General features: G+C 37.8%; 1 protein-coding gene across 1 annotated transcript in view; it reads right to left on the bottom strand.

The window, feature by feature from the left end:
* Window positions 1-14,906, bottom strand: part of arhgap15 (Rho GTPase activating protein 15) — a 122,501-nt gene that overhangs the window by 54,986 nt on the left and 52,609 nt on the right. The window contains exons 7-9 of the mRNA XM_036545474.1: window positions 9,912-10,010; window positions 9,544-9,676; window positions 3,684-3,806 (exon numbers count right to left, since the gene is read on the bottom strand). Of these exons, the coding sequence (XP_036401367.1) occupies window positions 3,684-3,806; window positions 9,544-9,676; window positions 9,912-10,010 (355 nt within the window). The remainder of the gene's footprint in view (window positions 1-3,683; window positions 3,807-9,543; window positions 9,677-9,911; window positions 10,011-14,906) is intronic.

Below are 14,906 nucleotides of genomic sequence, written 5' to 3'. Positions count from 1 at the left end.
GTCTTATTAAAATTTATCTGACTGATTTATCAGGATAGTGATCATCTAGAAATATTCATTACTGTACATGCCATGCTATGCATTGTACCCAGTATAATATCATAAACCACTTAAGTATTATAAAAAAAAAACTACTCCCCACTGTCTCCAGTAAACATTTGCTATGTTTTTGCATATTTGTGGTAACCAGGGAGTGTCTGAGGTCTATAAATACTGTGTTTGTAAATAGTCACTATTTTCTCATTGACATGTAGTTAAACCCACACTGTAGCATCAAAGGTCTGGTTTGACCCTTTCAGTGCAGTTCCCATTGTGTTGGGTCTAGCATTCGATATCCACATGTGGGTTAGAGGTCTCCCTTAGGCAAAATGGTTCATCCTGCCCCACGTCCTGTACTTTCTGTGTTTTACAAGGTTACTTTTGACAGCTCACCAGCCGACAGGTTTATCACATCAAATGGCTAAAATGGGATCAGACGTTAAAGAATGTGTTCATGCATGCTTGTTCTGTTGATTTGCTTGATTTGTTGATTCACGAGAAACATGCAGGGCCCAATACAGCACTTGAGATGCAAGATGCACTGGAGAGGGGCGTGTGCTAAGCAAATAAATAGCGCCTGTCATTTTTGGTTTTCACAAACCTATAACCGCATTGCATGTTGTGATGGGAAGTGGTGCAGCAAGTCACTTTGGGCCTCCTCTAAGGGGTAATTCACTGCCTTGTTTTTCCCAGTGATCTTCATCAGTGCAACATAAAATCCCAAGTCACACTGTTTACGCCCTAATAATAACATCAAATGATTAATTGCAGACTTTCTGTTTTATCCCTAGCATTTTTCCCATAGACCTCCAGCCTCTCTCTCGTAAGTGTCACAGTGCTAAACAAAAGAACACATTCTTTTGCCATATTTGTATGCACTTAATCTTTTTTTGCTCTCTGTTTCAGCTGTTATCAATTCAAACCCAGTGAAAACTCCCACACTCCATTTGAAAAGTCATTTGTAATACCTCAGGGCATCTGTGGCTACTCTATATTCGGCCACAGAGGCAGAACTAACGTGCTAAGCTCCAACGGTAAGTCCGCATCAAGCCAGTAATGCAAACATCGGACAAAGACAGTTAAAATGTTGAAGTATGGAAAATGAACACACTTTTGAGGAGTGGCTTATATTTTAGCATTAGGCCAACCGTGTTTTGTTTTCTGTGGACTGAACTTCATTTCTCAGAGGTTGTCATTTCCCATTTGTTGAAGCGGAAAAGAGACCAACATAAAAGTGACTGTCAAGCAAGACACCTTTGCATATTAAGTAAACCCTGACATTTTCCCAAGCAATGTTACTTTGTAGTAAAAAAAGAAAGAGAAAATAATCCAGAGAGAACCGCAACTCCTCAAGTTACATGAATACATTTGGCGTTGCTGGATGTATTTTGAAGAGGAACAATTTGAAACTTCTGGAAAATATAGTTCTTAAAAATGTGGCATGCCCAGCACCTATGCCAAAAAAGGACAGTCAGAGGACTCCCTACCTCCTTTATTTCTTTAAATCTATATTACTTTAAAACACATTTTATGAGTAATGATGTTTTCCTTAGATCCCAAGGAAACAATGCTCTTAAATATGTGCAATAATGTATTTAAATTCATGTAAATGTAAGTAACATATTTTTACTTATCCATGAGCTAATTAAACAAATTAATTATGTGATCATCAGAGGCCTTAGTTTGTTTGTTCTCATTTTGCAGTTTGCAGTGAAGAAATTAACTGTGACACTTTCAGCTCTGTTTTTTCTTCTCTATACAAAATTGATTCAAAATTTAAAACAAGAAAAATATAAGAAGGATATCAGGAACAGGCCAGTCTCCCCAGCTAGGCTCATCTAGGGTGCATCTAGAACTGTGTCTAGTCTGGTGTTAAGTCTGCTTCCACTACAAATCCTGGCAAGCTATTCCTTGCATTTATAAGTCCCTGAGTGAAACAATACTTCAGATGTAATTGTGAAATGTATCTTTTACTTAGTGTATGTCACCCTGTTCTGCTAAGAATACTAAGTTTAAAATAGCATTTGTAGTCCACTTTATTGAAACTTAAAAAATAAACAAAGACCTAAATCAAATCTACCGGTGTTCCTTTTATTGAGACTGAATATACTACATGTCTTGAGTCATCCTTCATAACATACCATCTTTATTGCTCTTGTCTGTACTTTTACATTTGCAGAAGTTAGGTGGGTAAATATACTGGATATTTACTGAGGTATTTCCACTTAAGTACATTTCCCAAGCATAGATCTGAGAATCGAACCTGCAATCTTTGGGTTATGAGCCCTGCCCCTTACCACTAACACCGTAATATCAGTCCTGCTGCTATTACAAGACCACCCTGCATTCCAGTAGTTTTGTGAGGATGCCACAGGCATCGCAGCTTTGTGTGTAAGGGTCACATGGGCAAGCCTCCCAAACTGACACTGAACCACTGCTGCCAGCATCCCTGAGTTCTCAAAGGATGCTGGGAAATCAGCATAGTAAATCAAGACACCGCATCTCATAAAAGACATTTCTTGCAGGGGATTTGCCTATATAAAAGTAAATTGCACTTCAAAATAGCTCTTCCCTCTATTGTCCTTTTTAGTAATTAATGGCCTAATGCCTTACTTCCACCTGCTGAGGCCTGCCATTTGGGAACAACAGGCTGCAATGGAGGTAACATCATCTCTGATTTCATGCCAAACTTTGCTTTCCAGCTGGTATTCATTATAGATGGCTGACATGACAGATACGGTCATAATATTAATGTAACACTGACAGATAATGATATAACCATCACAACTGTTATTTTAAAACTGACTTTTCACCTGACTTTTAACAAATCTAAAAACGTCATTAGATGTTGACCTTAGCTGAGATGCAGATTTGATGGTGGACTTATCACAGTACACATTATGCAAGAATGAATTGTTTTATGTTGTACCATGCAAGAGAGTAAGGAAAGTGAGCACTGTGATTTTGCCCCTCCATTTGCAAATATATCAGCTGTCTCTGACATAATAAAGCGAAGTGTGCTAAGATATTAGTTTAGAAATAAAACTCTACGTACATCATGTTCATTTATTATATTTATAATGAATACTGTCAAGGCTTCCCTTGTTATCCAAACTACATTCAGCAAAGGTGATATTTCTGTTTAACTATGAAATGGAAAAAATACCTCAGCTTCATAGAGCAAAATATCACTAATAGAAGTATGACTGGCACCCTGGGAGACCACAGCACTGAAGCTTTAGCCCAACCTTTCAGTTATTTTCATCAAAGGAAAAAAATACAGAATTAAAGAAATGCAGTTGCAAATGCAGATCCTGCTTGATCAATCCCTCTCTAGTGTCTTGTAGAAAGTAATATTTCAATGAGTAGAAGAACTACAGGACTGTCATGGCTGAACTTGTGGAAAATGTAATTATAATGTGAATATCAGGGTGGTGGGTGCCAATTTCAGAGTGTGGTAGTGTGGAATGAAAAAAATATGTGAGGGTTCTGTAAAGATGCAGCCCTTGTTTAAATATGTTGCTCCAGGTTAAAGACAAAGCTGCATAACACATTGATTTAGATATTCTACTGAACGCAGGCATCGCACAGGTTGTGTAGGTCTTGGAGAGACATGCTGAGGATCTTTGGGGAGCACTGCTCACCTTTGATGAGTCCTTTTTCCTGCAGTGTTTTCATTGAAGGCCTCCTGGAGATGAACTTCTTTAGCCGGTTCTTCACCCCATTTTTGTCAGCGCTGTCCGAGGCGCTGTAGTTCAACTTGAAAACTAAAAAAAAGCAAAAAAAAGGAATTGAATCTCTAAATCACAGATTGTATATCAGCATGTGTGATCATGTCCTTGTGAGATAACATTGTGTACAAAGACTCAGTGTACTGTAGTTGTAATTGGAGTATCTTTCTGAAATGGTCAGTGAGGTATCATATTAATAATTTGATTCCATACTGTAAATATTTTGGAGCAACATCGGCATTGAGATTAATATGGTGTACCAGAGCACCTTAATATTAGTCATAACAAAGCTACGAAGCATGCTATATCAAACATGATACTGCCATAGACACACTGACGGACAAAGTCCCCTACCTTTTGATATAATATGAAGATACAGGAAGTCTATAGTTCTGAATGGCATAGATAAAGCAACCAAAGCAACACAAAGAAGGTTGACTAACAAAGAAAGAAGCAACATCCAAGTTGTTTCTTGCCCAACTATCCATAGAGAGTTGAAGCAAACTTTTGGCATGTTATCATTTAGAAACATCTCACAAAAAATGATGGATCAAGCCAGTAACTGCTTCTTGCCTGAGGATACAAGAATTTTTGCAAGCACATTAAAGTGAAATCATTTGAGATAAACACACCAAAATCAATAACTTCAAAACACACTGAACTTTGAACTAGTACTGTAGATATTCAGAAAAAAATGAGAAATTTTAGATCTGTACTATCAAGAAAGTACATTTTAAAAGTTCAGAGCGAGACACTAACTGATGTGTTTTCATCCCTGTCATTCATTGGATGTCTGGGATTTTTTTTATGATCTTCAAATCCAGAACATATCTTACATAACCTACTGCTACCCTCATTACTGTTTATCCAGATAAAGATCTTTGTGTACTGCATATGCCCTAAGGCAGTCTGTCAAAAGCACATCATTATATAGAGAAACTGAAGGTAGCCTGATTAATACCAAGTTATGTGCATGCCAAGAGGTGGACCGTGTTGTTACAAGTGGACCTAAGGGTAATAGCGTAGCCCTCTGTATTTGAAATACACATGTCACTATTCAATGTAAGTGCATTGTGTGTTTTACTCTATTTGAGTAACAAATCCAAGTGAGTGTTCTTTTTTGTTTTCTTTTCAACTCTCAAAACAAAATCTTTCAATAATCTCAACCACCCAATGCATGATGTTTTAAAAAAAAACTTGCTTCATGTCATTACTCAAATTACGGACAAAACACATTGTAATAGCAAGTCATCTGGGCCTGATTATTAGATATTTCACAGGGACTCACAACGTGTTATGGAAAATTACACAGATTATAACCACTGTGTAGTTCAAATGTTACTTGGTCTCTGAGGTCTATGTCATTCAAAACCATCAGCATTATAAAGTGGCTAACAAGGTTAAAAGCCTGACATTAAGTTTGATATGAAGTAGCTTGTGGATGCAGACCGTAAGTCCACATAGGCTGCTGAGAGAAAAGGACCTCTGTTTTCTTTTATATCGACATTTACTGTTTTATTAAGATGTAGTACAACACTTTCTTTTTAGTTTTCTTTATACATACTCTTTTCATAAGTGAAAAAATATATTTTCAGTAATTTATTTGGATATGATACAATGATTTCAATCCTCTGGCAGTTGTTATGATATTAAAAAATGGGATATTAATTGATTTAACCATGGGGGGAAACAAGACAGTGTATGCATTTTATGATGTGTGGTATCTGTAAAAATGGAACCTATTTGTGCTGAAAAAAAGTGTTTCCTTGCTCCAGTTTCCAAGTACATGTTAACTACTTTATGTTCAGTACATTTTTAAAACATGTCTTTAAAGGTCAGTAGAGTTTTGTGAATGTGCCCAAAATGATGTTGAGCACACATACAAACACACGTTTCCAGGCCATTTTTTTGTTTCTTTTCCAAATGCTTGGTATGTCCAACTGACCAACTTTCCCTGGGTTGTGCTTTTTGTGGAACTGTCCCAAGGCAGGTTTTATATCCAACAACACGTTCTGCAACCTGGCATGGTGTGTTGTAGCATCTGATGAATAAAATAAGATAGCGAATGACTGATTAGGTCGCGTTGCCCATAGATGGATCCCAGAGTCCACTTCCTGTGATGTTAATCCATCTGATTCTCTTTAAACCAGAGAAGAAAGGGAGGCAGAATGACTTGGGCAACAAAGAAAAAATAAGCCTCAGAATTTAATTATACTATATCTTCCCACGATAGCTTTACACATTCTGTTCTTGAAATGAATGCAATGTGCTCCCTTTTTCCAGTACCCCCAACCCCAGCCCCACTGAACCACCACCACAATGTGCTCCCTTTTTCCAGTAACCCCCCCCCCCACTTACCCTCAATTTACCAACCTACCACCCCTTGAGTTAAGCAATAATTAATTATCACCAGTGCACACTGGAGTGCTTTTAACATATGTTGGAAATATTGGCTTTTTTTGAAGAACTATCAATTAAAGACCCTCTGAACTGGACCAATGCATATTGACAGTCCATGTCAGGGGTAAAGCACTATCGATCACTTTACAGTATGTGTATAGCAAAACCAATTTATTTCAAATGTCTCTGCTTAACCAGAACATATTGTAGCGGGCCTCGCCCTGGTATTCTCCTGCAAATGCTCTCAATTAAAGGTATCCTTCGCAACAAAATCCAATCTGTGACACATCTTATTTCTGTTTTGTTCTTGTATGTGAGTTGATCTGCTCTTAGAAAATTGCAAGTTGAATTAAACAAACATGACACTGTTTAAATGATCTCAATGGAATCAATGGAATTTAAATAACAAACTGCAAAGTGTCATCAGATCTGAAAAAAACAAAGCATGAATTGCATGCAATTTACTCATTTTTGATTTATTTTGTATGACACAAAAGCATTACAGTGCATAGCAAAAATTCATCTGAAACATTACTCCACAGACACACATGCTGGCAGAATATTCTTGAGCAATAAATAATCTGATTGTTCTTTTCAGGCTGTTCTTGACTGTTGACAGCAAGCAAACTCATGAAGTGTTATGATTTGCCTTGCATAAGGTTGCCAGCTAAGAAATTAAATAACAACACTATGCATATGGTTATATATCCAGAATTATTAGGACCTCGGTTATGGTTACAGTGATTATCATTATTGATTGTTAATCTACAGCAGCACATTTTTTAGTGAACTGGGGGGAGAGTGACAGGTTATCTTTGGACTTCTTCATTCTTCATCTACATGTATCAGTAAGCATTGTGTGCCAATAATGCTGGTTATAAAGCATTTGGAATGTGCTCTAACCTGAAATTCACACTTGTATTACAAAATGTTATTATGCAAAAGGTATTGCAGCTTGTTGGCTTTGGTTTTTAGTTAAAAAGGGGAGGGAATTTCTGAGATTCCAAGAGGCATGAGACATTTGTTTTTGTTGCATGTAAACAGGCAGGAGATGTTTCTCTCCAGACCAGGGATCAACCGATCTCTCGTCATCAAAACAGCAGCCGAGCCATACTTCCCCACCTCTGAAGCAGTTCCAAACTAACAAGGACAGAAATGCCACCGCCCCCTCAGATAAGCCCGGAATGTACACACATTGGTTGTAATTTAAGGTGATAACTATCAGGACGAGGCAGTAACTTACAAAATGCTTCCCATTAAAGTCTCAAAAGGCTGGTTTGTGCAGTAATGTAACCAAGCACGTGTTTGGTTTATTTACACTTAATGGAGACTTTGCTGCCTTTTTGGTTGATTAGTGGTGTAGTCAGCTATTTCAGTGATTGCAGTGTCTGTCTTTATAGCAGATCAATGCCTGTGGAATGCAATATATGTTTTATTGACAGTGGAAACAAGGCAAAGTGTCATTCACTTTCCAGCTGGGGATTCTACCCCACATTACTGTCCATAATTGCTTCTCAAAAGATAATGAAACTAGGCTCACCTAAACCTTTAACTATTTTGATATGCTTGCTGTTTGTAATGTTGCAAATGTCAGTATAAACCTCACAGCTTATCACATGTATCATTTACATCAAACTATCAGTATCAGGGACACAACTATGAACTCACCAAACTATGACACTGGCGAAAAATGATGTGTTTAGATTAAGTTTGTGCAGTTGTGCGTCACATTATCTTTTGCATGGATGGACTGTAAATCCATAGCTCCCCTCAACTTCCTGTTATAGATTTCAGTGATTATGTGTGATATGTGGAAACACTGTTGAGAAGGCAGGAACAATGTGTAATGTCATTTTGTAAAACATAAAAAAAGAAGTGGAAAAGGCTTAAAATGACGCAGGGAGTGCTATGGTGGCTGTCAGGAACAGTGGTTGAGGAGCTGAGAGGATACTTTAAAGGTTAAAGGTATGATTACCTGATGTGGCACATGTGGCACGGTGATTTGCATCAGGAATTATCCAGCTGTATGCAGTAATATGTAAACTACGCTGTGAGTTATGCACATCACTCTGTGGCACTCTTGCAGTCACATGTGCTGTTTATTTATTATTCACTGACCCTCCCACATTTCAAATCTATCAATAAGCCTTTATCTAGACAAATATATCCATCTGTCTAATCAATCTATATGTATCAGTCAGAGTTAAAGTGTTTTCTGATGCAGAACACAAAATGAGCTTGGCTCTTGAATGTGCTCTGGAACTTAATCATCATTTTTGAAATACTTTTGGATAATTTTCTAAACCGGATTTTCTTCAACCAATGCACAGCTGTATAAATGCAGCTGTACAAACATGTGATATGTAAGGTATTGTACTGCGTCCAGTCTATTAGTTTTATATCTATAATGTAAACCTGCTCAGTCTCAAGCCTTGGGTATGACACACACAATAATATCCAAGGGTCAGGCATACCAGATATTTTATTTTAATCATGTCTTATCAGTTGACCTGTCCAATGTTTCTGCCTCTACGAAGCTCTGTGACGTTCTCCGTTTTGCATTTCAGAAGTACAGTACACAACGTTGTTCCACATAATGCACACCTATATATTGCACCAAATATTAGCATTGTTAATCTATGTAGTGGCTGTTAAGATTCTGGACTGCTGAAACAACAGCTATATTCAGTTGCTTTCATCTTTTTGTTCAGATTAATAAAACCAAGACTTGCATTATTGTTGCATGACGCATACTGACACAATGCGTAGTATTATTTTCCTCCTGGCAGGTTTTGCTGTAGAATTTTAACTCAACGTTTTCCCCAAATATTATCAGCAAATTATAGGATCTATTCTATCGAGTAGATAATGTTACACAAAATAGAGCACATGCACAGTACCCACAAGACTAACTCACAGGACACAAATTTCTAACAAATTAGCAACCTGCCAAAAATTCATATTCTCTCTGAAAAGGCTGAAACAGCTATCAGATAAATGAAGAACTTAAAGCGGAGCATATCATATCTGCCCTTGAAACTAAGTGTGAGAGCTGATAATTTTTTTTTCTAAACCTCTGTCCACATGTCATCATAGTATCATAGTATTACATGCATAGTGTCAGGATAGACTAAAAGGGGTTTAAAGGTTTGGGTCTCAGGCATACAATCATTGTACCATGAGGTATAGGTACAATGAAGTTTAGTAAAACAAATAAAATGATGAAGACCTACAGAAAAGTCATATATTGAACATAAGTTACCCTGATTGAGGGCACTTCACAGCATTTCACAGCATTATGGATGGGATGTGTTGAGATAATATTTACAGTCTGAATGCGCCGGCTGAGAGAGGTTTTTAAAGGCCTACTTACTGATTGACCGTCTGTGCTCAGGTTTGGATTCTTTGGTGACAGGTGCTTCGGATTCTCGTCTGGAAAGAAATTCCGTGCTGTTTGACTTTCGAAGCCCAGGTTTTCCTGGATATGTCCCTCCTTTTCCTTTGGACTTCAGAAAGAAAAAAGAGAAATGACATTTTCAGGTGGTTGGCAGAGCGCTGTATTTCTGTCATTATAGAAAAACCGGCATGTAAACAATTATTACATTCCTCATCATTAAAACCAGAACAGTATTACCGTAAATCTTATAAATTTAAATCAATCAGACTGTGTGAAGATGTAAATGATGAGTTAGAAATGCTGAAATTAGGATAAACACACGAGATAAAACTTAGAATACTTACCAGGCTGTCAGCTGTGTTTTTAATAGCATCATGCCATTTAGATATTGTTAGTGAATTGTCAGCCTGGAGCAAGAACTCATTGCCAGAGCTGGTTGTTATCTGTAAGAAAAGTAAGAAACAACCTCATATCAACAGTGAAAGCATGTTTTGTTTTTTCTCTCTTTTGCTGCCTGATAAGAACGTCAAGGTTTACTTTGTTAATAAGGGAGATGCATTTGCACTGCAGCTGATGTTTGGGCACAGGGCGCAGATTTGACGTGTCACTGCAAACTGTCAACAGCACTCGGCAACATGTGAAGTGATGTGAAACCAGATACAGGCTAAAATGTTATCATCAAAATGTTACATTGTTCCACATTGCTTTTTTATTGTTTATTTATTGTATTTTTTATTTTCAAATTGAAGACAGTGCACATTTGTTTTCAGAAGTCTAAACAATTTGGCAGCTCTTATCTGTGGTTTGTGTGTGTGTGCTTGTGCATGTGTGTGTGTGTGTGTGTGTGTGTGTGTGTGTGTGTGCGTATGGCAATTTGATTGCCTCACAGTCTGTGCTCCCCAAAATGAGAAAGCCAGACTTCAGATTTTCATAAAGGGAAAACACAATTAATACAATGTTTGTCATCTAAATATTGGGCCTGTTTGTTGTCCTTTCGGCAGAGCAATGATCATATTTGGCAGCGTCACATAGAATAACTGCCAATAATGAAACATTTTTGTAAATATTAAGGTCAGCATTGTCAAATGGTGTTGGTTTTTAAACTGAAAAAGGTCTACATTTTGTGCAAAGACATGACAAGAAACTTCAATGCAACTAAAATTGGCTTTTTGACAGCACAATAAAAATGTCACACTGAAAAGCTGATAATGCTAGTCCAGTTATATTTGCCAACAGTTACATTTGCCAGTAAGATCTATAGTCACTCCTTCAACCTTCAATTAATTTCTCTGTAGAAGCCTGACTCTCATATTCATATAAATTATTCGGTAGTTTAAATGGATCAAAAAGCTCCTCATTATAGTACATGTTCAGCTACTGAAAATAGATTTATGACAGAGAGGAGAATATCAGCTGTTCATTTTCACTTTTGTATGACACAGCTGAAGTTGTGTCCATTCAAAGTAAGCAGAGCAAATTCTTAGCGCATTGTGCCCTGTCGATGAAGCATCTAAGCAGTGTTAGTCATTAGGTACATGATCTGACCTCACTGCTGCTGTTGGTAAGAGTATGCACTATGCCAGAGAACATCCCACAGAAGGGACTACTTCACATTCCACGGTCCATATTCTCACTCTAGATTCCACCCAAACTCCAGTGTAGTGCTGTTTCATCAGGATTACCTTTGAGATTTTTACAATATAGTGTGTTTAGGACAAGAGAGGAGCTGGTGGTGACTGGAGCAGAGCCTTTACATTACCTTTGTATTATTTAAAGTATTTCAAAATCAACCTTAGCAACAGTGTATAGCTGGATGCACCAAGCAAACTGCAAGTAAATTGCCCTCACAACTTAATGGCCCTTCTGTGGATGATTTATAAATGCATAAAGAGCAACACTTTCCCTGGGTTTTATTTTCTCACTGAACAAATGGGGGCCTTTGCCTTTTGAGGCAGTTGCTTTTGGCTGATAATGATCTACTCTAAAGGTGCTGTCTAAGACACACCTGTGTTTTTAATCCCTGCCTGTTTTTATAGCATTTTATCAGTATTTTAAACAGCAGCTGAACAGAACCTCTACTTCTGCTTTTATTGCTGCAGTAGTCCAGCCAATATTCTTCTTTTAAAGGCTGCTACTGCTCCCTGCAGTTTAAAAATGGCTTTCCTTTACACTTCTTCCCTCACACGCTCTCTCTTTCTTCTCCTTCCCTCTCTTGCTTTTCAAGATTCAGTCATACCCGATCTCTTAGCCCCAAACAGTGGAAGCTCAAACACTTCCAGGGGCTTTGGCTGGTAAATCCCACTTGAAGACTGGATATTTCCCCATGTCGATATGCTTCCTGCTTGGTTAAATGTGACTTGGACAGTATTACAAAACCATAATTGCAGTTCAGACCATCAAATGTAAATACCGCTGGGAAAAATCATTAATTAAGGAGACTTCGGGCTCCAAAATGTACAGTGGCAACTATTTCTGACCACAGACTCAATACCTGTGGGGCTAATGATCGCTACAGAATGACTTATCAATTCTAATAGTACATTTTCCTTCTGCGTAACTCCTTAGACAACCTTTGTTATTTACCATAATCCAGGCTTCCCTTCAGGCCCTTTTTTTCTAAGACGCTGCCAAACCTCAACAGAATTTAATGGCTCTCGAGCAACAAAGTATGGGAATTGTGACTTCAGAAGTCTCTGAAAATATTTCAAAATGTCACAAAGTTACCTTAATGGCAATTTAAAATCACAACAGGAGGTGGCAGGCGCCTTTACATAACTGCTAATGACTTCAGACTGAGTTTGCGGTTTACAGAGTGACATTGCCGAGACGCCGTGCCTAGTCTGTCCATATTCATGATCTACAATAAACTGCAGGACAGGGTGGCAGGCCTACAGCAAATTGACAGACAGCCTTTAGCAGTACTAGCAGAGCTACAGTTGGCCCAGACATATGGTACTTTATTTGCAAAGTCCGTGATAAGGTGCCCTTTTGTACAGTTTCCAAATAACATGGGGGGTTGGTGGGTGGAGGATGTGATGCATTCGAGCTGAAGTCTCAAGAATTCAAGAAATTACTCCTTCCCCGCCCCCACAAATAGAAGTCAGGCTTTCAGAACCAGTCTCCATCTCCACAGGATCAGCCCTGTTAACGTTGAGCTGCAGCTCATATATCCCTCCCAGCCCAAATGTTTGCAGAGTTTTGTTCATGCGATTTCTAGTTCTAGTTAGCGGTTTCTAATAAATTATCTGTGATGTCATGGACATTCTAGGCACAACTCACATCAAAATGCATTTCTAATTCTCTAATTCTCTAACTCTTTTTTTTTTTATTTATTTATTTTTTTACACAGTACATCCAAATGGACCAGCTTGTTCTAGATGAGAACAATGTCTTCCCCGGGTGCCCTGGGAAACAGTGACAGCAGGGCTGGGTTCATGAGTGTCATCGGAGATTTGACTCTGAACTGGTGAACATGAACACTCTTGCAGTACATCTGTAGAGCCTGGTAGGAGAGGACAGAGTGGCGCCTTCTCTTGGCTTTGTTTCAGTTCCATTACGGTGGCATTCATCCGCTCCAGAAGCTGCATTCGTTCTAAATAAAAGAGACTGGGGGCCCGCGCAGATTGTCAAACATCATATCACTATTTGTCTTGTTAAATAATTGAATAAATTTGAAAAAGTTTCTTTTTTTTTTTTGTTTCGAGGCAAATTGCAAACAGATCCTGCAGCGAGGCCCTGAGTACGCAGTGACGACAGCTCCATAGACGCACGGTTTAGCTTGTGTGTTTGTTCTCTGCCCAGAGAGCGGAAGGAGATCTCTGACAGACTTTCATCTTTCCCTGGGCTTTAGAATCAACAATCCTACAGTGATGTGAACGTCTTCAGCATAAGTCTTTTAATTACAATTAATTCAATATATTTATGTGACTGAATAGGAAGCAGATTGGAAGGAAGTCAGTATAATGAAACTCATCATGAGAGTAAAACCATATTCCACAATTTTTTACATATAGAAATGTTAAGTGCCAGCAGCATTTACACTGTATAATATGAAAAAAATTAAGTTTACATTATAATATGTTTCCATTGCATGTGACACATATGGAGGGCAATCAACATACTGAAACATTTATTATCTATATGGTATCGGCTTTAAAAATAAACCCAGCTGATCCCTAATCATGTCTCTTGGTTACAGTGAGGTAAGATATATGCACACACATTTTACGTAAATGTGGGATGAAGATTATTAAGTGCATTTAGTCAAATGCTGTGCGATTTCAATGTTGATCAGAATGTCGATTAAAAAAAAAAATCAGTTTCCCTGAAAATTTGGGATGACTTCTGTGTGGCACAGATTGGATTGGCGACAGGGAATCTGAACGTACTGCTGGAGTCGTGGCACTTGGCTTTTTGGCTCAAAGAGACTCAATCTGTGACATGTTTGTGGGTACTTGCTTTTGTGCTCTCTGAGTGGCATATGGAAGTAAAAAAAAAAAAAATGTAGTAACCGCCAGAATGCTTTATGTGGCACTTACATGTGCTCAATAATTAAGAGGTTAATGATGTATGTCTTAGAATTTATATGTACAGTAATATTATTTCAGATGCACGTCATTTTGATAATGTTGTATGACTACAGAATATTTCTTGTTACTTAATGTTGCATTGTATTTTATTATTTATGTTTAGCACACATATTTAGCATTTCAACACTCCCAGATGTATACAATGACACAGAGATGTGTTTATACATGCATATATGTATATATAATACATATTGCCATTTTATAGCTTCGGGATCATTTAAAATTGAATACGGTCAGAATACTGACTGTATGCTCTTAGCTGTTAGATTCAGAGTATGAAATGGAGTCACTAAATAAAGCAGGACTTTAAAGGTCATGAGGAAGTTATAACTACTTTCAGAGTGCCACAAGTTGAGAGTACTTTCTGCATTTGTTATGGAGGGCTTCTGTCTTTCTGTTTAGCATAATCAGATTGGACATATCACATTGAAGTGCAGGCCCAAAAACAAACGGGAGTCAATCAGATAAACTGACTCTTCTGTCATCTTAAGACTTAAAACATGTTAAGACCAATCATAGAGGGCTGGTATATGACCATAATTGACAGTTCAAATCCAGCTTTGTTTTTACATGCTAATTATCACTGCCTTGAGAAACTGGACATCCAGATAAAAAGGAAAGCACTTTAGGAGAAATAAATACATATAACAGCGGGTTGCCCACTCCATAAATTTCATACATACTCTGAAATGCTTTATTATTTTAGCCAAATTTAAAGACTGCATTTTCATGTGAGGATTTCGATAAATC

The sequence above is a fragment of the Megalops cyprinoides genome, chromosome 14 (genome assembly GCF_013368585.1).
Source record: "Megalops cyprinoides isolate fMegCyp1 chromosome 14, fMegCyp1.pri, whole genome shotgun sequence".
NCBI classification, from domain to species: domain Eukaryota; kingdom Metazoa; phylum Chordata; class Actinopteri; order Elopiformes; family Megalopidae; genus Megalops; species Megalops cyprinoides.
Note: the sequence above shows the minus strand (reverse complement) of the source record. Positions and strands in the feature narration are given on the sequence as shown.